Source organism: Pristiophorus japonicus, chromosome 2, assembly GCF_044704955.1.
Source record: "Pristiophorus japonicus isolate sPriJap1 chromosome 2, sPriJap1.hap1, whole genome shotgun sequence".
Lineage (NCBI taxonomy): Eukaryota > Metazoa > Chordata > Chondrichthyes > Pristiophoridae > Pristiophorus > Pristiophorus japonicus.
This window is the reverse complement of record NC_091978.1, coordinates 98454977-98478758: the sequence shown is the minus strand read 5'-3', so window position 1 is coordinate 98478758 and position 23782 is coordinate 98454977. Positions and strand designations below refer to the sequence as shown.

General features: G+C 42.9%; 1 protein-coding gene across 4 annotated transcripts in view; it reads right to left on the bottom strand.

Annotated features, from left to right (window-relative positions):
- The window catches only part of setbp1 (SET binding protein 1), a 388820-nt gene extending 367144 nt beyond the window's left edge, over positions 1 to 21676 (bottom strand). For 2 of the 4 annotated variants that reach the window (XM_070868412.1, XM_070868415.1), the window contains exons 1-2: positions 20781 to 20969; positions 19897 to 20458 (exon numbers count right to left, since the gene is read on the bottom strand). In XM_070868412.1, coding sequence (XP_070724513.1) covers positions 19897 to 20346 — 450 coding nt within the window. In that variant the 5' untranslated portion in view covers positions 20347 to 20458; positions 20781 to 20969. Of the gene's footprint in view, positions 1 to 19896; positions 20459 to 20780; positions 21103 to 21344 lie in introns of those variants that run through there. The other 2 variants (XM_070868414.1, XM_070868413.1) reach the window with 2 other exon arrangements.
- Between the last annotated feature and the right edge of the window lie 2106 nt (positions 21677 to 23782).

Here is a 23782-nt window from a genome sequence, read left to right as displayed (position 1 = left end):
GTGGCATCATCAGAACAGATGCAAAGGAGACGGAGAAACTGGGAGAATGGAAGATAGTCCTTACAGTAAGCGGAGTGGGAGGAAGTGTAATCCAGGTAGCTGTGGGAGTCAGTGGGCTTATAGTAGATACTGGTCGAAAGCCTATCCCCAGAAATGGAGACAGAGAAGTCGAAGAATGAAAGGGGAGAGTCGGAGATGGACCATGTGAAGGCAAGGGAAATGTGGAAATTTTAAGCAAAGTTGATGAAATTTTCCACTTCAGGGCGAGAGCAGAAAACGGCACTGATACAGTCATCACTGACCTGAAAAAGAGGTGAAGGAGGGGACCCGAGTAGGACTGGAATAAAGAATGTTCCACATATCCCACGAAAAGGCAGGCATAGGATGATAGTTATTACTGGTTATCAGTCTTGATTTTCATAAAAGAATTTGATAAGGTGCTTTACTCCATAGTTATAACTGCAGTGAAGGAAAATCAGGAACAACGGTTACTGATCGATGTTGGTATTTCTAACGAGACAACTGTGATTGGCAGAATATTCCTTAAGGTCCCTGCCACTTGCTAAATTCATAAATAATATATATTGATGAAGGTACTGAAAGCAGAGGCTGTAGGTTATGTGGGAACACAGGATGCTCTACCACAAGCCACAACATTCAACAGGATTTTAACGAGACAGTTGAATGGCAGATGGTATTATTCAACACTGAAAAGCACAAGGTAATAAACACTGAAGCTAGAAATAGTGAATACAATCAAAATGAAGGATAGGTCATTAAATTAAGATTAAAAAAAACTGGCTGTTGACGGCTGACCAAAATTCAGAAGTGTCATCATAATACATGGCAGCAGTAGCATGGACAGATCCAATGCTAGGATACATAAGTAGATGCGAAGAAAGGAGAAAAACACTGGTAGAAGCAAACTTCATCCAGTATTGGTCACTGTACATGCAGAAATCCACAGGGAGGTTTTTTTTAAATCAAGGAAGCATAATAAATGACTATAATTTTACATAATTGAGTGATGGGGAAAATCATTGAATAAAATGTTTTCTCATTAGAAATAAGTACATAGAGAGAACATGGAATTGCAATTACAAGCTGAATAAACTACCACCTAAACCCAAGGAGCAACTAGCTCCGTCTAAAGTTGCTAATACTGGATTAACAATCAATAGGAAATTAGAAATATTCCTGATTCAATAGGGAGAGTGATGTGGGCTTGGGGCAGGAGAAATGCTTATTATATATTATAGATGGTAGCAGCTGGATGTGCTGAATAGCCTTTTCTCATTCCTGCATTCTATTAATACTAAATGACATGATTTTTATTAAATATCCTGAAATGTCAACTGAACTGTATTACTGGTGGAAGATATTATATTTTTGTGTAATTCACTGCATAAAATAATCCTACAAACCACAGCATCCTACAGCTCAAGCTGGAGACCCGGTGCACCAACATGTCAAATGAGGTACCATTAATGTGAAAACATCTTTGAAAAATAAATGATTTAAACCCTCTGAGTTTCTAAATTCTATCTAATAACAGTAATATTAGACAGTGGTCAATGAATTATGATGGTGACCCAGTCTCAGGATTCAATGGATCAGAGACTGTTTGAGTAAAACTCTCAAGAGTTCAGGACATTATCTGAAACCTTAGATTACGGCCTTATAACCTCTGGAACACAAATCAAAGGGTTCTGACTGCTTCAAAACCACTGTAGTAATTTATATTATTAGAATGCCAAGATTACCTTACAGCTAACAAGCATTTCCACCTATCTTTTATAATAAACACAAACTTCCATTTTAGGCTTTATCACTGAATTTCTGATTTTCAGCTCCTACAATGAGTTTAGTCATGCAGCCATCCACCTTCCACTATGAATATAGATTGACCTATCCAGGTTTGTCTCAAAGTAGGTTTGATAAAAAAAAAATGTATGGCATGGTCTCAGTTTAACTCAGTCACATCTGATAATGCAGTGCTCCCTCAGTATTACGTTGAAGTGTCAGCCTAGAAGATTATATGCTCAACTGCTGGAGTGGAGTTTGAATCCACAACGTTCTGAAACAGGAGAGAGAGTGCTACTACTGAACTTGAATAAGCAATAACCCAGTGTTGAAGGAACACATGGTTGACAGAGATCAATAAGTAGTGAGGCCATGGACGAATTTAAAAGTGATCACAAAGATCTTGAAGTTAATTCGCTGGGGCAAGGAAGCCAGTGGAGTTTACCAAGAAAAGGCATAGGGGATTGGAGAACTTTGTGCAGCTAAGAATCAAGTGAGGTTGCAGCATTTTGAACGAGTTGTCATTTGCGATGGGTGGAGGGTAGCCAACTAGGAGAGATGTGGAGCCTAGAGGTGATATCGGCATGGATTGGGGATAATTGGGGCAGACTGGGTAATAAGAACATAAGTACATAAGAAATAGGAGCAGGAGTAGGCCATATAGCCCCTCGAGCCTGCTCCGCCATTTAATACGATCATGGCTGATCCAATCATGGACTCAGGCTCACTTCCCTGGTCCGCTCCCCATAACCCCATAATCCCTTATCGGTTAAGAAACGGTCTATCTGTCTTAAATTTATTCAATGTCCCGGCTTCCACTTGAACTGGACTTGAATGTTATGGAAGTGAAAGAATCCAGTCTATGCGAGTGTAAGTTGTTGTCTTCTTAGTTGCAGATATAGGGAAAGAAGTATTGCTTAGAATCAAGCAGTATGCAACGGTTCCACACCATCAAACTTAGCCAGAGATGGCAGTTGATGGAACCAACACTTGGCACATTAGCACACATAGGTGCAGGCAGAGGCTAAAAGGCTTTAATTATCTTTAAAAAATCCAGAGTATGTACTCTGTAATATTTTCAAAATTATTTAGTTGTGCAGTGCTTGGAACACACAGCTGTGAATTACATGACAAACATTTAGCTTTACTCATAAAGAGACTATAAATTTGGAATGAGAAACAGGCTGAGGCTATGGGAAATTGGTATAATTATATTCAGCATTGACTCATATAACACATGGCAAGGGGGAATGAGCAAGCTGCAGGGGCTACATCAACTCATAGTTAAAATGTGACCACAGTACTAGCACGCAACATGTGGATGGGCCTTCACAGTGCCTTGTGTGAAAGACAAAATGTCACTTATGTAGGTGCTTACATTTTTAATACCTAATTTTGACACATGTAATACAGCATATGTCAACAACACTTTCAGTATAATCCTGAACTACTTAAAGAACCTGATTGCAAAACTGCTTATTAGGCCTGCTGTTTGTGAGACTTATGAATAATTTAACACATTTCAGTCTAGGAGATAACACGTCTTCACATTATTCTCATTAACAAGTTCATAGCAGAAAATTAATATGGTAACAAAACCATGTTAAATGCACAGTTCTGGGCACCGTTAGATTGAGCGGGAATACAAAAGAGAAAGTAAACCGATTTTATACGACATACACACACAAGTTCTAAAGACTTTCTTTGCTCAGTCTCCAATTAGTCTGCAAACAAGTGGTTATCAGAACAAAGCTAATTCATCATTTAGCCCTTTGCTCTACGTTTTCTATTTTGCTCTAAGTATTATAAAAAAGGAATTACTCAAACCTACAGAATTACCTTATATTTTGCAATTCCTATTTTATTGAATAATCCCAAATAAGCTTAATTTTAAGTCGAATTTCCGAGTCCTCGCCCACAACAAAAGTATCTTTGCCCTTTGGGACTGCGTATCGAAATTTGCAGAAAACTGGGCCATGATTTTCCATCCATTTACATCAATGGATGCCATATATATGGACTCATTAAATCAATAGTAAGCATACAATATATATTACGCGCATACAAATACTAGTCATTGTACCTCTGACCTTGTCTCTCATTTCTCCTCAGCTCAAATTAACTGTTATTCCTCCTCCCACATCGTAATGTGATGTTTGGGGATCAAGACTCATGGGGCTAGACCTTCCACTTTGCTGTCTATTGCCCAGAAAATGCCCGTATTTTTGGAAGGCGATTTTCCACTCGGCGATAGGCCAGCGATGTCAAATGGGAGATGCAAAAGGTCAGCGATGTAACGCTCGCCCAAGGAACGGCCAGCGATGTGGAAGGCAAAACCTTCCCTAGCAACAGGCTTCTGCGTATGCCATTTTTTTCCCGATTGACAGCATTTCGCGCATTTCAGGAGGTCAGGGGTCATCCACACATGCGCAGTAAGGTCGATTGTGGTGTGAGAGAGAGAGAAAGCAAGAAGGAGAAGAAGAGTGCTTGGATTAAGATTATGAGGGGATTAAGAGAGAATTAAGATTAAGAGAGGATTAAGAGAGCAAAAGGTGATAAAAACATTAGAAAGAATGTAGTCGAAAACGTGAGTTCAACCGATAAAAGTTGTCAAAATGTCAGCAGCATCATCATCGGATGTGGAGGAGGCTCGCAAAAGGGCCAAGCCCTTCTCAGATGAGGCAAACGAGGTCCTCGTTCAGGAGGTGTATGCAAGGTGGGGCAAGTTAACCCGGGGTGGCAGTGGGGAAACCCCCACCCCGGACATACAGGAAGATATGGGCTGAGATTTCGGACGTCGTCTCGGCGGCGTCTAATGAGGTGAGGGGTCCGACCAATGCCGCAAGCGTTGGAACAGCCTGGTCGCGTCAGCAAAAGTACAGATTTTACATTTTGTATATTATTGTATGGAGATTGTATTGGAGAGAGATATGTTTGTGTCAATCATCACCTCGTATCCCCGATATGTGATATAACTGTTAAAATGTCTTTCCATGATAGTACACATAGTACAGCTTATGCCATGCACTTTGCCAATTTTGCAGAGGAAGATATTGAACAACCGAGCCCAGCAGAGGCGCACGAGAGGGGGCACAGCTGCGTTATAGCTACTGAGTGACATTGAGGAGTGTGCTGCGGCTCTGGTGGGGAGCCACAGTCGAGCGGCCACCTCCCGTGGATCTGCCGAGCCCACTGATGTGTCACGTGAGTAATGTGTCAAGCAGTGTTAAAGTAATGTAACATCATTTCATGACAATATACGAATGTACAGTCCTCTTAATCAATCTCAGACTAATCCTGCCTCCACAACTCTATGTTACTCAATTCCGCATAGATGTACTACTATATCTACTAACATATGATGCATTGTTATGTAATGTCTCCTGGTCTCATTTATTGTAGGAGTGATGCTCCCCTGCAATGTGTACCCCTCTGCTATAATAAACTGAATAAGCTCAATTGTGTTTTGCAGGGCCCACAACACCCACAGCACAAATGTGCAGATCACCAGCGGTCCCATTACAGGTGGTCCTCACCATGGGTAGGGAGGAGGAGGAGGAAGATACCACAGAGTCTGAGGAGGAAGAGGAGGAGGAGGAAGTGGGTTTGGAGGAAGATGCCCCTAGCATCCCTCATCATGTGGTGGAATCACCTGTGGGACCTGTGGCCATTCCGTCAGCATCTTCGACGGAAGAAACAGTGGGACCAAGCGATGCAACTGTCGACGTCAAGGCGAGCATTAGTGCTCTCGTAGACCCCGCGGAGGCTGAGTCAGTGAGTAGAACACACGCCTACCCTGGCCAATTGCTTGGATGGCTTGGCTCAAATGTGCAAGGAAACTGTCGCGAAATGTCGCGACCATCTCCAGGCATTTCTGGAATTCACAGAGACCTTCTCCCACTTCACGGAGACCTTCTCCCGGGTGTCACAACAAATGCTCGAGCAGATGGTTCAGCAGACCGTCGCCACCAATGCATTGTTGGCGGCACACGGCGGTGCACCTGAACGTGACGTGATGCCGCAGACTGCAAACGTCAACACACAAGCGGGTCAGGAGGAAGCAATTCCTTCTGACTCGGAAGGCGATCCCCATGCTTTGCCTGCCCCTCCTACACTCTCCCAATAGGCGATCAGATGAGCAGTTACCCCACCATGGCAGGAAGTCTTGCCGTTGGCAGTTGCATGCCCGCGATGTCTCGGTGCCACCCGGGGACCAAATTGGGCGGTGGGGCTAGAGCACAGGGAGGGAAACATGGCTGCAGGTGATGTGTGAATATTGTTTCTAGTTCTCTCTGTTAATAGAAACATAGACATAGAAACATAGAAAATAGGTGCAGGAGTAGGCCATTCGGCCCTTCTAGCCTGCACCGCCATTCAATGAGTTCATGGCTGAACATTCAACTTCAGTACCCCATTCCTGCTTTCTCGCCATACCCCTTGATCCCCCTAGTAGTAAGGACCTCATCTAACTCATTTTTGAATATATTTAGTGAATTGGCCTCAACAACTTTCTGTGGTAGAGAATTCCACAGGTTCACCACTCTCTGGGTGAAGATGTTCCTCTGCATCTCGGTCCTAAATGGCTTACCCCTTATCCTTAGACTGTGACCTCTGGTTCTGGACTTCCCCAATATTGGGAACATTCTTCCTGCATCTAACCTGTCTAACCCCTTCAGAATTTTAAATGTTTCTATGAGGTCCCCTCTCATTCTTCTGAACTCCAGTGAATACAAGCCCAGTTGATCCAGTCTTTCTTGATAGGTCAGTCCAGCCATCCCGGGAATCAGTCTGGTGAACCTTCGCTGCACTCCCTCAATAGCAAGAATGTCCTTCCTCAGGTTAGGAGACCAAAACTGTAATGGTTTACTGTTTACTGTTGGGGTGTTGTTTGGATAGGTGGGTGGGAGGGTGAGTGGTGGGTTGTTGGGTTGCTTCTGTTGCAGTTGAAATTTAAATTTTGTTTGAGTAAAAATGTATTACATTTTACAATTGTTGTTAATTTTCTTACAACATAACATATTAATGTAAACAATGGCCGACCAGACCGGGCAATGAGGTAACGTAGCTCAACGCTAACGCAAACGCAACTGTTGCCTTGCGATAAACATAACTGTAACTCTGACTGTCCACAATGAAAGTCCATGCATCGCGTTCATTTATGAGCTGCTCACGCAACATTTTTACAGCCGCTTAACTCCCATGGGGTTTTTCCACTCTTGCGGGTGGGCGTGGGGGCATGGGTTCATCGGCAGGTTTAATGTCCTCCCCGAGGTACTCATCGGCCTCCTCCTGCTCCTCCTCTTCCTGCTCCTCGTCATCTACCTCTTCCATCTCTAATCCTTCTTGAGATGGACCGGCAGCCCCATCTGGCAAATGTTGTCCTCTCCTTATGTAACATGCAGCACACCACAATAAACTCAGGGACCTGGGTCAGGATGGTATTGTAGGTTGCCTCCTGAGTGGTCCAGGCACCTGAAGCACTGCTTTAGGACTCCAATTGTCTTTTCGACGATGTTGCTTTCATTGTAACGCTTCTCGGCCTCAGTATCGGGGTTACGCAGAGGGGTCATGAGCCAGCTGGCAAGGCCATATCCTTTATCCCCCAACATCCAACCGTGACCTAATGGCTGATTGGAAAACAGGTCAGAGACAGCACTCTCATGCAGGATGTGTGCATCATGGAGGCTGCCTGGAAAATTAGCATTAACTGCCATGATAATCTGAATGTGATCCACAAGAGCTGCACATTTAGCGAGTGAAATCCCTTTCGGTTACGAAACACCTCCACAATCAAGTGTGAAGATATTAATGAGATTACATAGTGTTAACAATCACTGCTGCTCATCAAATTAAGTTAGTGTTTATAATATTTGTTTAACTGTGGATGACCTCACTGGATGTTTGATATGAGTGACTGTGTTACCAATCTTTGGTCTAAATTGGATATGAGATTCCGCATGGTATTCTGGGAATTTGACATATACACATAACTCTTGTCCAACATAAGTGTGGAGTACATTTCACAGATTTAAGCAACATAGAGGTCAAACTGTAACAAAGGGGGAAAAACAAGATGAGATGGATTCTAGGAAGAATTGCTCTGGTCACTGCAGTGAAACTTGAAGTGCACTCAAAAACGTTATGATTTTTTTACACAAACCAATGAGAGCAATTTCCCGGCACTGTTGTCAGCGAGCGATGTGAAGTGGAAAGTCTAGCCTACGATTCTTATGCTTTTACAGGACCTCAAAACTCCACCTTCCTCTGTCTTCCATTCTTCCTACAATCAACAGATTTAAAGCTGAAGATTGGGGGGGTCACAGAAGCAACATGTTTCAATTAATTTCATCTTCTCTCCTACTCTTTTGAATCATAATGATGAATAGGCCTTAACACTTCACCTAGGTTCGTCAAAATAAAAATAAAAGGCTACTACAGACATAAACAGAATAGCTGGCAACTTGACGATTTTGTTCACAATTTGACTTATTTTTATAATGTTCTCTGCATATCTTTCCATCTGAATTTGCCAGATAAATCACATACACAGCTGCAGCTCTGATACCAACACACAACTGTCTATTTTCTCATAGGAAGTGCATATCTGCCTTTCTGAAGATAAAGAGCCTTCTGCATTTCTTCCTTGAGTTAGGACATCTCCACTAGAGGCTGTCTGAAGGAGGAGGAACCTTTGATGTTCTATTATATTTTGCAGAACTTGGGGCCAATCCTGACGATGCAGAAGAGTCAGACGATGACGAGCCTGAAGAGGAGAACATCTTCTAATCCCACCCTCCAGACCAAGCACATGGGAGTGAGGGTGAGGGGATGAAGATGGATGTAGCCCCCACTGTTTTACTGACTTTGGAGGAGGTGTAGCTGCCACCCAATGAGGTGACAGCCCCTTCCATGACTCGTGGTTTGAGTTTTGGTGAGACATTCCATCGTTTCCTACCATCCAAGGCTGTGGGTTCCAGTGGTGGGGTGCGAGCCACACTCATGGGGAGGAGGGGGAAGGAGAGCTCAACCATGCTCTCCTGAGGTGCAGGATCCAACAGATGTGGTTCAGATGATGGCAATGAGTGCGGAGAGCATTGACACACGATCACTCCTGGACACCATCAGTGGGGTGGGTGATGAGGTAGCGGGACTGTCGGGAGAAGTAACAGCAATCTCACGAGAAATGGGAACGATGTCCAGGACCATCAGTGAGGGAATATCTCAGTCAGCTGAAACCATGTCAGTGACCAGGAGGGAGGGAATGTCACAGGTAGCTGATGCGCTGTTAGTGAACATCAGGGAGCGAATGTCAGAGATGGTGTAAACACCATCAGCGAATATGAGGGAGGGAATGTTGCAGGTAGTTGAGACACTGTCAGAGTGCATGAGGGACGGCATGTTGGAGTTAGCTGCTGCAAGAAGAGAATACGCCCAGACCCCGCGCCCAGTGACAGAATCAACTACCACTCCCACTCCAGCCTCTGAAGTGCCCCAAGCCAGACCCTCCACATTGCCGCCTGGGCCTCCTCAACAGGTGCGCACTACCCGAGATCTTAGAAACACTGCGCCATCGCCTGCGGGCAGTGGTGGTGGAGTCACCAGGAACAAGCGCGGCGGGCTGCCTTAGAATAAGGTGGAGGAGAGATGGGTGCAGCCTTTCTTTGCTGCTGCTATTGTTGTTGTTATTATTATTGTTACTGTTGTAACTGTTGTTCTCAAATTAAAAGTTTTTTGTAAATTATGTAAATTTACAAGTTTAAAAGTTAGTAAGTGATCTTTAAGTTTTTAAGTGATCTTAGAGTTTGTAAGTGATCGTAACTGAAAATGTAAAAGTTTGATACAGAATAATTTTATTAAACAGTTCTTTGTACTTCACTTAACTTTGTTAAACTTTTGAAGAAAATATATTTTACATTAAAACTGAATCATTTACATTATTTGTTCCATTATTAACACAAATTTTGGAGTAAACAAGAATCATTTCCATCATTTGTTCCATTAACACAACACAACATTATGGAACAGGTCCAAACAGTAAACATGGTCCATGTGGAACAGTTGTCACTAAGCCTTCAGGCAGCAAAGCGTTCATGGATTAACTGCTGGCGCAAGACTTGAGCAATCATTAAAGGGGCACGATGGCCCGCCTTACTCCGCTATCGTGCTCTGGGTTCAGATACTTGCACGGCTTCCTCGTCCTCCTGCTCGTCATCTGCATCTTCCTCATCATTATCATCAGCCACTCTCACCTCAGTTGGGTATTCTCCTACTAGCTGCTGCTGCCTCATGATGGCTAAGTTACGCAGCATGCAACACAGCACACAACAGTGAAATGACCGACAATCTCAGGGGAGTATAGCAAGTAGCCTCCGGAATGATCCAGGCATCGGAAATGCTGTTTCAAGATGCCAATGATCCTCTCTATGATGCTGCATGTCGCAATGTGTGACATGTTGTATTCCCGGTCAACTTCCGTCCGGGTTACGCATATGGACGTCATGAGCCAGGTGGCGAGGCCGTACCCCTTGTCTCCCAGTAGCAAGCTCTGCCCTTCTGGTTGCTGCTGAAACATGGCAGATATAGCGCTCTCACATAGGATGAACACATCATGGATGCTCCAAGGGCACCTTGCATCGACTGACGTGATGTGAGGCATGTCGTCACACATGAGCTGTACATTAATGGAGTGGAAGCCTTTTCTGTTCCTGTACATCTCGGAATCCTCCAAAGCTGCTCGCAAGGCGATGTGGGTACAATCAATGCAACCCTGTACTTTTGGGAAGCCAGCAATCCTGGAGAAGCCCACAGCCCTGTCACGCGTTGCCTGGGCAGTCATGGGGAACTTTATGTAGTCATTCCTCCGGGCATATAGTGCAGCTGTCACCTGCTGAATACAGACATGTATTGTATGTTGAGAAAGGCCGCACACATCCCCAGTTGTACCTTGAAACGATCTGGAGGCACAGAATGAAAGTGCAGCTGTAACCTTCACTTCAACTGACAAAGCAGTTCTCTTGATGCTTCTAGGCTGCAGGTCTGCTTTCACCAACTCACAGATCTCAGTTACAACTTCTTTGCGGAAACGCAGCCTTCTGACACAGTCTGCATCACTCAGGTTGAGGTACAAAAGCCTGTCTCGATATAACCGAGGTGGGTAAGGTCTCTTGCCCAGCACCCTACTGGCTTTGATATTCCTGATGCGATGACGTTGAATCAATTGTCTCCTACGTAGCACCATGATGCAGAAGGCTTGCACAAGGTATGGCATTGTCAATATTACTGCCATGGTTAAATTTTACCTTTGCAAGAAGCTCAAAATGGAAAGGCAGGCAGGACAGGTTCTTTGTTGTCTTTCCCCAAGATCTGTACGGACCACACCTAGGTCTCAGCAGTCTTGTGACTTCCCCCGGGCTCATTGCAGTCTTGTGACTTTTCCTGCACTGCTTTCTGTTAACTCACCAGAAGGGTTTTTCCGGAGTGGTCAGATATGCTGAGCTCGCAGAAATTTTTTTTGTACAAACTGTGAAAAATCATTAAAACTGGCACAGAGGGAGCGTCAATAAAAATTAACATTAAAAAATCGTAACTAACTCAGTTATGCCGGCGCAGATTCCTGGGGGAAACTTTGATTTAAATACCGATGCAAAAAAAAAACGGTGCGTGCCAAAAAAACGGTGTAAATGACCCAGGAAAATTGAGCCCGACAGTTGTGATCCACTGAGTTAATGAGAGACACTCAATAGTTCCAGTGAAGAGAAGCAACACAAGTTGGAAAACACAAACTTATTATTCACCAAAACTCTTCAAATGTTGAACCCAATGTGGTGTAGTGTTTTACAGTCTCAAAGTTCAGACAACTATGGAACGTACATGTCTTTGCATCAGACCACCCATTGTTAAGGGCAGGGCCAACAGAAAATATTTCTTTTTTATATGATGAACCAGATGATGTGCATAAACAGGGGCTCTGTAGAAATCCACTTTTTTTTTACTATTTTACATTGATCCCTTATATCATGTGAATTAAAATTGAAAAATCCCCAAAAAATGTGACTTGGAGGTATGGCAGCTGGGAGAGCAAAGAAGAGATCCCACCCCTTAATGAGAAGGTGTAGGGAAATAGAAAAAGTTAATAATCCAGAGAATGAGAACGAAAATATTTGTACTATGCTTTGAGATTACAACATCTTTGGCAGTGACCTGGAAACCAGGACATTACTTTGATCTGAGTTACTGTTCCTGGACCAGTCAGTACACAAATTAATTTTTGACCTCTAAAGTGGATTGAAGTAAAATTTCTGACATTTCTGCTCATAAAATTCTGTCCACATCTGATGCAAACCGGTTTCCGACAAAGTCACATGCTGAACTCTCCAATGACTCAGCAGTTGAACCATACAATTAGGACAGTCCCAGGTTCAAGCTGAGCAAGCTGATCTAGGACGTTCAGCAAACTGAGCTCAGGTGGGGCAGCGGTACGGACATTAGAATTAGCCACAATGCCCTTGAGTTGATGCCACAGTGAAAGGGAGAGAAAAAAATTGTCAGAGGTCCTATTCCTTATTATTATGCAGTGACCCCTACTGGAAGTGCACATGTGTGGATGTTGAGTGAGGACAGGATCAGGCTCAACTGTGGTGCCCCCTAGCCTTCTAACGCTGCCAAGGCTCATAAGAGAATAATACCCAGAGGTACTGAGCATGGCTAGTACCCTTACAGCCATCCCCCAAGGAGTCATAGCGTTCCGGAGATGAGGAGGAGAGGAAAAAAATGATAGGAATAAAGTCATTTGCTAATCTGAATGCTGTGAGAACTATGTTCAATATTTTGGAAATATAACAGAATAAATTTTCACTATAGTACAAGTCTTCATCAACTGTTTACCCCCCCCCCCATTTAGCTTGCAGTGTGGAAAGAACCATCAGGGGGACCCTATAGTATAAATGACTTAGCACCTAGTGTTAGAGGAGACACTATAAAGCTCCTCTAGGGAGGACTTCATTGCATGGCTCCAACAGCAAAGTGATGTTATCAAAGTCAAAGATTAACAACTGCCACTTATATCAGATAGGCCATCTTGATTTTGGCCAAGTACAGGTCCAGCTTTCATCTGGGAAATTCTGGACAAGAACGACAAAATTGCCAACTGCAAAGATTGCATCCATTGACAGCTATTCTCATGTTGCCAATTCTGCCCTATGAATAAATAAGGCACTACTCACAGTAACTGGAACAGACACAATTTTCCAGTGTAAGAGGTCCATAATATAAAATAGGTACACCGAGAATCAGAGGCAATAACCTCACAAACGATATATATATCTGCGAATGATGTGAACAATCAACATCATCCGATTTGCAACTTGAAACCATTCATTTCATTCAGAGTTTTATGGACTGCATCGCTGCACAAGTTCCTCAGGATAGTGTCCTAGTCCCAATCGTCTTCAGCTGCTTCATGAAAGACCTTCCCTCCATCATGAGGTCAGAATTGGGAGTATTCACTGATTATTGCGGTGTCCAGTGCCATTCGCAATTTCTCAGATAATGAAGCAGTCCGTGGCCACATGTAACAAGATCTTTACAATATTCAGGCTTGAGCTGATAAATGGCAAGTAATATTCGCGTAACATTTGCACCACACAAGTACCAGACAATGACTATCTCCAACAAGGGAGAATCCAACAACCACCCATGACATTCAATGGCATTACCATAGTTGAATCCCCCATCAACATCCAGAAACTTAACTGGACCTGCCACATAAATACTGGACCTGCCACAAAAATAATGTGGCTAAAAGAGCAGGTCGGAGGCTGGGTATCCTGCTATGAGTGACTCACCTCCTGGCTCCCTTTCCATCACCTACAAGGCACAAGTCAGGAGTATGATGGAATACTCTCCACTTGCCTGGATGAGTGCAGCTCCAGCAACACTCAAGATCATAAGAACATAAGAAATAGGAGCAGGAGTGGGCCATACGGCCCCTCGAGCCTGCTCCGCCATTCAGTAAGATCATGGCTGATCTGATCTTGGCCTTCTTGGCCCCAAGAACTTCAACACTATCCAGGGCAAAGCAGTCTGCTTGATTGGAACCCCATCCATCACCTTAAACATCCACTCCCACCAGCAGCGCAATGTGGCTGCAGTGTGTACCATCTACAAGATGCACTGCAGCAACTCGTCAAGGCTACTGAGACAGCATCGTAACAAACACACGACCTCTACTATCTAGAAGGACAAGGGCAGCAAGTGTATGGGAACATCACCGCCTTCTCCTCCAAGTCACACACCATCCTAACTGGGAAATAAATTGCCGTTCTGTCATCGTCGCTGGGTCAAAATCTTAGAACTACCTACATAACCGCACTGTGGGAGTGCCTTCACCACATGGACTACAGTAATTCAAGAAGGCGACTCACCATTGCCTTCACGGACAATTAGGGATGGGCAATAAATGCTGGCCTTGCCAGCGACACCCACATCCCATGAATAAATGTTTAAAACACCCAAGCATGATCGCTGCCTTATAAGAGTGTGTCCAAAATAAATGCATTAAAAAGAAATAAGGCTACATTTTTCAAAGTGAGTCTCACAGTCTGCAGCCTCGCTCAACAGTAGTACAAATCAGAGAACAGGGCACACACCTCTCCCAACATTCCAATTATTAAAAATAGTTGCCATAAAATCAGCAGTGCCATGAACTGGACACACTGGCCTCTGCAACCAGGTCTGTTAAGTAAAGTTCCATACCAGAAGTGGATCTTTGTAAAAAGCATTGCTCAGTACTATACACACAACTTTCAAAAATATAATTTAAAAATATGTTCACAGCACTCTTCAGAATTTAGAGTGTGATTTGGTCACTATATTTTCCAATATCCCATGAGGTTTGCCAAAAGATCTTCTCAATATTTCTCTTGTATGCTGACAGAAATTTAGTGCTATTTTAAATTATACATCCTAAGCAAGCCAAGAAAAAAGACTTTATAGTTTGATGCACAAGTCCTGCCATTTCTTTTGAACTCTCAAAATGTGTAGAGTAATTTTAAGAAACAGTCTTGTTTTCCCCATTAGGTTGAGGCAATGCCAGAGCCTTTACTACACATCATGCAGAATCACTTATTCTTTGTGACTTTAACTGACGAGAATACTTCAGTCCCTTGATGATGTTGAGCAGGTCACTTTCTTGTAAAAAAAAACACTCATTTTACTGAAGGGCAAATAAAGCCAAATACAGTAATTGAACATACTCAATCTAATAAAAACAAAACTCTCCCTAAATGTTTTGAGTGCTACAAATTGCTCAGAATAGAATTCAACATTGATATTTAGCAACAAAGTGTTGTCAGGACTTCCTTACTTTAAATCTATTTTCATACATACACCTTTTTATTCTATGTTTACTTATGTTACTGTTAACCACAACGATCTGAATTTTGTATTCTTTCCCCATTTCCCCACACAGGCCCTTTTTAAAATGTTATTCAGTATTCTTTGCAAACTGCTGATTTCATTCAGGAAAAGGTACATTAATGTTTTCCCATAGGCCAATTTTTAATGTCATAGTGTCATTAGAGGTCAACAGTTCTGCAGCAATCACGAGTGTGATGTCAGTTAGGAAAGTACAGAGAGAATAAGGTAGCTGACCTACAACAAATTACTTAACACTGGGAAAACAGTAAACATTTATGACCAATAAATAGTCCATGTGTAAACAATAAAGCCTTTTAATAAAAGGATAGTTGTCAAATAAGTATTATTTGTAATTTCCTGAATCAATGGAAAGCAACTGGTTAGAAGAGTGTTTATTCACAATGATGTGTAGCTGAGTTAGTTACATGTCTGGGATCAGAGGTCGATAGCATATTAACGGTTCAGTTGTGTTTACATGTAACAGATTACAGTAGCAACAGCAATTCTTTGAATTTAAGCAATCACTTTTGCCAAAGAGCTAATCCAGAATCCTGTCAACTAACGCAATGTCTTCACACATACACACTTGAGTTGTTCCATCAAAATGTGCATGAAATGCATTAAAAAAGCATTTAAAAATCCAATTTACCTTATCCCCCACACATCTATAATGTTGGTACTTCCAATTTTTATAATTATATTCTCCCTTTTTAGCTCCTGCCATTTTGCAGCTTTTCTTCCCTGCTTCACAATCACACCTAACTGGCAAGTTCTTCTCCCTTGCTGAATTTGACAAGTCACATATTCTTTTTGAAAAGTAATAGTAATTCTGCCAACAGTGTCTCAATGTCACCTAACAGCTTCATCTAGAAAACTGGTTGACGTGAGTAGAACTTGCCCAAATTGGACAAACGTCGAGCAAAGCTATAATTTGAACTGGTGACCTTCTAATTTGGACTCCAATATGCTGTCACTGTCATTAATTCTACTAGGCTTTTAGTTTTTCCTTTACTTTCTTCCATTCTCCCACATGGCCGCTCAGCTGATTATTCAGCACCCAGTCATTCCAAAGTATACAACAGGATGCAGATTTTCACACATCCAATACCAGTGTGACTCTGCAACTTTGTAAATACAACAATAACTTGTATTTATATATTGCCTTTAACATAGTAAAACATCACAAGGCACTTCACAGGAGTATTATAAAACAGAATTGGACACTGAACCACATAAGGAGATATTAGGACAGTCAACAAGGTAGATTTTAAGGAGTGGCTTAAAGGAGCAAGTAATGGGAGAGAGGCAGAGAGGTTTAGAGAAGTAAGGGCCTTGGCAGCTGAAGGCACAGTCACCAATGGTTAAACGCTTAAAATCGTGGATGCTCTAGAGGCCAGAATTAGAGGAGCATAGATATCTTGGAACGTTGCAGGGCTGGAGGAGATTACGGAGATAGGGAGGGGTGAGGCCATGTACGAATTTGAAAAAAGGATAAGAATTTTAAAGTAGAGGCGTTGCAGGACCGGAAGCCAATGTAGGTCAGTGAGCACAGGAGTGATGGGTGAATGAGACTTGGTGCGAGTTAGGATATGGGCAGCAGAGTTTAAAGGTAACAAAAGCATGGATGAGGATTTCAGCAACAGATAAGCGGAGGCAGGCAATGATATGTAGGTGGAAATATGTGGTCCTGGTGATGGAGCGGATTATGGGTCGGAAGCTCATAGGATCACAGAAATTTATGGCACAGGAGCCATTCGGCCCATCGTGTCTGTGCTGGCCAAAAAAGAACTATCCAGCCTAATTCCACTTTCCAGCTCCTGCTCCAGCCCTGTAGGTTACGGCACTTCAAGTGCATATCCAAGTACTTTTTAAATGTGATGAAGGTTTAGAAGATTGTAAGACTAAGAAAAAGATCATCAGGAAAGAGGAAAAACAAGAGTTTGAAATTGAGATGAATACAACAGAAAATATAGAAAACTTCATTAGGGTCAAAGGAATAACACCTATTATCATGAGTCTTTAATGAATATCGTCCAGAGGTGGGTCACAAAAAATTATTCTGAGTTACCTCAGTTATTTCCCACTTTGTTGGCTAAAAGACTATAAAAGAAAAAACGTTAACTGTCTATGCTAGTTTAGTTTTTCAGTCTCAAACAATTGTCCCTTCTATCAAGAAATAGAGTGCCCATCAGCCAATTCCCAGTATCATATTCAGAGTGAAGCAGTGAAAAGAAAGAAGAAACCAAGGAAAGAACAGACTTGCATTTATATAGCGCCTTTCACGACCACCAGATGTCTCAAAGTGCTTTACAACCAATGAAGTACTTTTGAGGTGTAGTCACTGTGTAATATAGGAAATATGACAGGATAGTGATGTGATGGTCAATGCCCAAATTTATCACCAACCTAAAATAACATGGATATACTGCCTTCCTCATGAATAGACTTTTTAGATTATTTTTATATCCGGACTACAAACTGATATACCTGGAAGCATGCTGTATTGATTTTTGAGCACTGTACTACACAGGAATAGGCTAATAACCACAAACGGCTTGATACAAGGGACAGTAATTTGAAACCTGTTAAATAAATTAACTATGAGTGTGTTTCACCTTTTGTAAGCTATGAACCTTCTCTGGAACATTTTTAAGAAGTTTCAATTAGTTTGTCAAAACAATGCAATATTTTATTTCAAACATTATTCCATTAAGTTTGCCGTGCTAAAATAAGTTTTTAAAAAAATATTCTAAATCCTCTATAAAGGACTTCAAACAGAATTGAGTAAATTATATACCATTTCCCCAACATGCCAGAGAACTGGATTTTTACAATCTGCCCTGACCAGCACAGACTGGTTCCAATTACTTCCATTGCACTGTGAGCCAAGACACAATCTTGATAGTAAAACATTCAGCACTAGGAAAGGGGGTGGGGTAGGAGGCTGTGGACTCACATTTAAAGGGGAAGGTCTCTATTAAATGTATACTTCATGTATTTATGACCATAGCTTGAGGCTTACTATTTGCACAATTCCCTTGTGCCAAGATCCTAAAAGGACCAATACAATATAGCTCGTCTGGGAACTAAAACTTTCAAGCGCTCCACCACCAATGCATTTTAACCACAGAACAGACCCTTTAAGAAGGGTCAGTATTATTTTCATCCTTTGCAAAGCTGAGTAATACAGTAAACCACTTCCAGTCTATAAAAACATTGCTATTCAAACTCTGATTTCCCCAGCGTCCTCTTGGATTTGAAGGTCTAACTCTGTACATCACAGAAGACAATACTGATTAATCAGAGTCCTCTTAATCACATGCAGTAAAACTACACATGCAAATAAAATCTTTACAAAACTGCATGTAATCACACAGATTGACAATACAAACTAGCAAGATTTTTTTGTTCCTACTGTACTGTGGAATACAAATTAAACAGCGATACTGTACTATACCAGTGAAGCAGGAAAAAATTCAGCCGTGAATTCATAAAAAGACTCCAGAATGACTCCGGTTTGGTTCACTCCAGGTATTACCAAGATAATCAGCAGAGCCTGTCTGTTTACACTATAGACACAGCAGGGCATCTTTGATCACTGGTAATGGAGCAGTGATGGGCAGACGATAGAAGAGCGATGTCAGACACAACTGATGTCACCTTGTTAGTGTCTTATGTTGCTGGGCAATACCAATATTTTCAAAGATACAGAGATATTCTGAACAAAGACCAGAGTTGTGGCTTATAAAAATGGGCAAGTGTGTAATACAATAATAATTACACTACAAATTCAACTCCAGAAGTGAAATTCATATTAACCAAACTAGCAAATGTGAGTTCAATGCAAACATTAATTTCACAAAATGCTCTTAAACTAAAGTATGAATGCTAACCCAGGTGTTTGGGAAGGTAATGCTCCAATTGTGATGGGTGCCAATTTCTAACCAAGAACATAACATTCTCAGGACTGAACAGAGGATAAAAGCAGATGAGAAAGGCAAAAAACAGCAAACTACAAGTATCAGCTCAACATTTAATAGAAGTCTAATGACTTTGTCAAGTGATTACCAACACTTTGAAGGACGGAAGTAGTGTCATAACCCATTCTCCTCCCATACCTATGACCCCAATGTACAGTCTGTTTCAGCAATATCAACATTTACTCCACCACAAATGAATATTTAAACATTGTATTACCTGCTCCATGTCTAATTCAGAATGAATACCTACTTTATCTAGTTTAAAAACACAACTATTTAACATCTGAGTCCACTGAATAAAGGGACACTGACATCTGCACAGAAGTCATTTTCGTGCAATTTTTCACATATGTTTTATGAGTATATTTTCAAATTATTAAGATGAATACAGCATTGACAGTCAAAATGTCTCCACAGACATCGGTAAATATCTAAAACAATAAAAGTGGCCATCGCAAATAGTTAATGAAAATGTATGTGTATTGTAAATACGTTCTCAATCAAATAAAACACACAAAATGGTTACATGCAAATACAAGAGCGTCTCTAGCCACCTGACTCCCATTGCTCTTTTCCCCTCTGCAGTCATAACAAGGGGTATCAACCATCTTGTAAAAACATGTTTATCGCCTATCAAAATACAAGCCCGTGTGGAGTGTAAACACAAAGGGAAGTTGGATAGTTGTGAGCCTCTTACCTTCTTTTTCTTTTCATCTTCCTTTGACACCTTGTTACTTTTGCTGGATCTGCAGTTTCTCTGGTCCCCTGGCTGCTTGATGGTGATCTTGATCTCCGGAGGGCAGATGTAGTTCTCCAGGTTCTTGGGAGGTTTCTTGGGCCGTTTGGTGGTCTGGATCTTGAGTTTCAGGCTGCCGTCTGTGAAGTTCGCCTCCTTGATGGAAAACTCGTGTTCCTCCAGGCCGTCTCCCTGCATTGATTTATCACTGTCTGTGTTGGAGTTGGAGTCCTGGCTACCACAGGCGCTCTCCTCGTCCTCCTGATCCAGCCTTCCCCCGTTCATCTGGCTCCCAGACGACTGCATCAAAGCTCCAGGAGAGACTGCAGACTTGGCACTACTGCCAGCCGATCTGAAGTCCCCATCAGCCGGCTTCTGCCTGCAGCCCATCGCCGCCTCCCTCTGCTCCATCCCAACCTACGCGAGAGGCACGGGGACTGTGGGGAGCAGGGATTCAGCACTTTTCAGTGTCCTCCGTTACTCCAAAGTAATCCGATCTCCCAAATAAAACAAAAACTGCAATCTGGAAACAAAAAAAAGACACAAAGTAGATCTTAACAGTAAACATCAAGAAACGATACTAACTTCAGTCTTAGTGACGAAATGCCAATTCCTTTGACTTATTCACGATCAGTGAAAATAAATAAAATAAGGCATATGCCAGTAATTTATTAAGTTGTCCAAATAATTCAAGCAAAGACCTTCATTGCTTAAAAAAGACTACACCACCCCCCCCCCCCACAACCACACACACACACACATAATCCAGTGCATTTTCAACTACCACAGAATCCTGATAAAATAATGGGCGCATTTTCTATTTCGATCTGTACGCCTTTATTTACCATGAAATACAATACTCGACATTTTCCAAGGCAGCCACAGCGGGGAAAAAAGTTAAACGTTAGTCATATTCCCAAAAACAAGATCCCTATGAAAAAGGGTTTCATGTCCCTTCCAACCAGTCCAACAGCCACGTTACGGGCTCCTGTCAAATGAATCCACTTTCCTCTACCTCGATCGTACCATTTACTTCATTTTATTTTAAATCCGCCTTCAGTAATTCAGTAGCCTTTTAGATGTCGACAATGTCAGATCTGTCATGTTGGAGTTGGTTGCTTTTTAAAAATAATTATATATATATTTGCAGCCTCCAAACGCGCTGCACCCTCGGTAAAAGCGCTGAGATACAATGAGTTGGGCTGGAAAACTGCAGCTGCTGGAATCCGATGCTAGAGGCTCTCTAGCTCCACTCCAATTCGACCAAAAAGACGGACTTTTTTGGGGGGTAAAACAACCGAATTACACCAGCAACTCCTTCTCACTAAACACGTACACATTTTTTTGTTGCTCCAAGACAATAATTGAAATCAGCCCCCGCCAAAAAAAATCACCAATTTGCCACTTACTAACCCATATCCACCGCCGATAACCTGTGATCTCAACTACTGCCAAACCTCCCGAGGTCCTGAAAATGGCATGGTCTGATCTGTCAACTCGGGCAGCCCCGGCGCACGGAGAGGAGAGGATCCGGAGAGGGAGCAAAAAAATGGCGCCGCGAGTGCTCCGAGGTATTGGTCTTTTGGAGGGTTCGATGTGCCACAGATAAGCCGGGCTCCCCGATCAATCGGCTTGTTTTTTGAAGGGGTGACTGGGGTGAAAGCACTTGTCGATGCGGGCGGCTAGATGCTGCTTGCTTGCTGCTGCGGCGGAACTCCGCAGTTTGCGGAGAGGGAGGGAGGGAGGGAGGGGGGCCGGGCCGGGCCAGCAGCGCACGGCACTGATTGTTCCAGGAACTGGCCTCCTACAATGCTCATTCCGAGCCGAGCGAGTCTCTGCCTCTCACCACACCACACAGCGCCTGCCTCCTCCGCTCCTTACCTGCCTGTTGCCACATGGGGGGCGGTGCACACAGACCGAACCCGGCCCTTACACTCACCTTTGGGGTGGGGGGGGGGAGGTGGATTTGTATCGTCCCTGCTTACCCTCAATTGCATTTTAATACACTCCGAATGTATATATTTTTTAATGTGTTTCCAGTTGTCAGTGCAATTTGCTCCACATGTAGCAGCCCTCCCCCCCCCGTGCTCTGTATTTTTGATTTCCCCTGGTTTGCAGATGATGCTCTCTGTGGCCCCGCTGCTGTCAGCATCTGACGTGTGTGCCGGCGGCGCTCGCCCGGGAACCCCCTCCGCCTCCCCGGGGCCGCCTGCTTCTGACATCAGCCCTTCAGGCAGCGACTCCGATCCACGTTCACCCACTGTGGGGCGGCGCGACTTGATGGCTTTAGCAATTGCCTGTTCCCACCCCCTCCCTCTCTGTGTATTTGGGGGCAGTCGGCAAATGCGTGTTGAAATAAACTGTAAAGCATTAAGGGTGTTTAGGATCTAGGATGTCTCTGCAGATTTTTCAACTGGGCGAGTTATAAAAAGTGCACATCTTTTACGCTAGTTCTGGTATGTTAGAGTGAGATGGAACCTGACCGAATGATCAAGCTGGGTAACCCAGCGGCAAAAATCATTAATACATGTTTCTGATTCAGGAGACATCTTTTGCTGATACTTTAACCCAACTTCCCCAGAACAGCAAGTTAGATATGACAACTTTCTTACATCCACAATGCCAACTCTCCAGAAGTCTCCAGGAATTCAAGATTAATTTCCATAACACTGCTGTGGGGAAAAAACATGTTTTGTTAAATTTCCTTTGAACACTTTCATGTATTATTTATACAAATATTGGCTCTGGAAAATAATGTCTTTGGGTGGTTGGAAGCAGGAATCATAGAATGAAAGCTCCAGGAATACAATCAACCAGAATTGCCAAACCTAATCCATATGGGTCACACACTATCACTCCTGTATCTTGCATATATTCTCATTTATACTGCGATATATATTATCCAATGAGCACGTGAGATGCAGTTCTATCTATCAAAGCAACATGCCCAAATTATGATGGTCACTGAACATACTCGGACCTTGAGAGTAGTTTACACTATGTTAAAGGATATGGGTAATAACTACCACCAGTAAAACTTCTGCTTGCTACACAATATAGAACAAAACCATTCTGTAAGCCGAATAGAATGGTTTCACCATTCTGGACTTAACTTGCCTCCAAAAAACTCAACAATGGCAACAGTGAAAAGCTGGCAACTTAGCCGGGGTCGTCTGGTGCAGCCTGACACTGAGCAAGGCCCCAGCACGAAAAGAATAAACCTGAGCAACCTGCACTGCCACATCACCTCCTTGTGGCTGAACTAGTAGAAGCACAAATGGCATCCATAGAGCCAGGTTAAATCATCCAGAACTTCCAGGGGTCGAAATTGATCAAAGGCAAGTTCCGCCCATTTACCGTCGAAAAGACGGCTGAGATCCTGACAGTACTTTGGGCAGAACTCTGGTCAAAAAAGGAGGAAAAAAGCATCCGGCGGAAAAAATGGGCATTACTCGCCGATTCTGGGTGGTAGATGGGATTCTGGGTGGCAAATGGAATCCTGGTGAAAGTTACTCAAAGGCTGGAGTCAGGCCTTGTGAGGGGGGAATGCATAAAAAAAAATGTTCAAAAACCCCCCCCAAAAAATCATAAAACCTTCAGAGGATCCTTTAACACAAAATCGCTGCAAAAGAAGTAAAAAAAAAATCTCACTTACCTTTTCGTGTAGGTCTTCATACCTACCATCCAGGTAAGACCTGCTTCCACGTGGCAGTCTTTTCTCCTGCAGGGGCGGAGGACCGCTCGGATGAATCTCGGGCAGGAGCAGGCAGGAGGACTTTCTTCGGCATTGTATGCTGGCGGACACTCGCAAGTGGTCCTTCCAAACCACTGGTGTGAGGGCCTCACC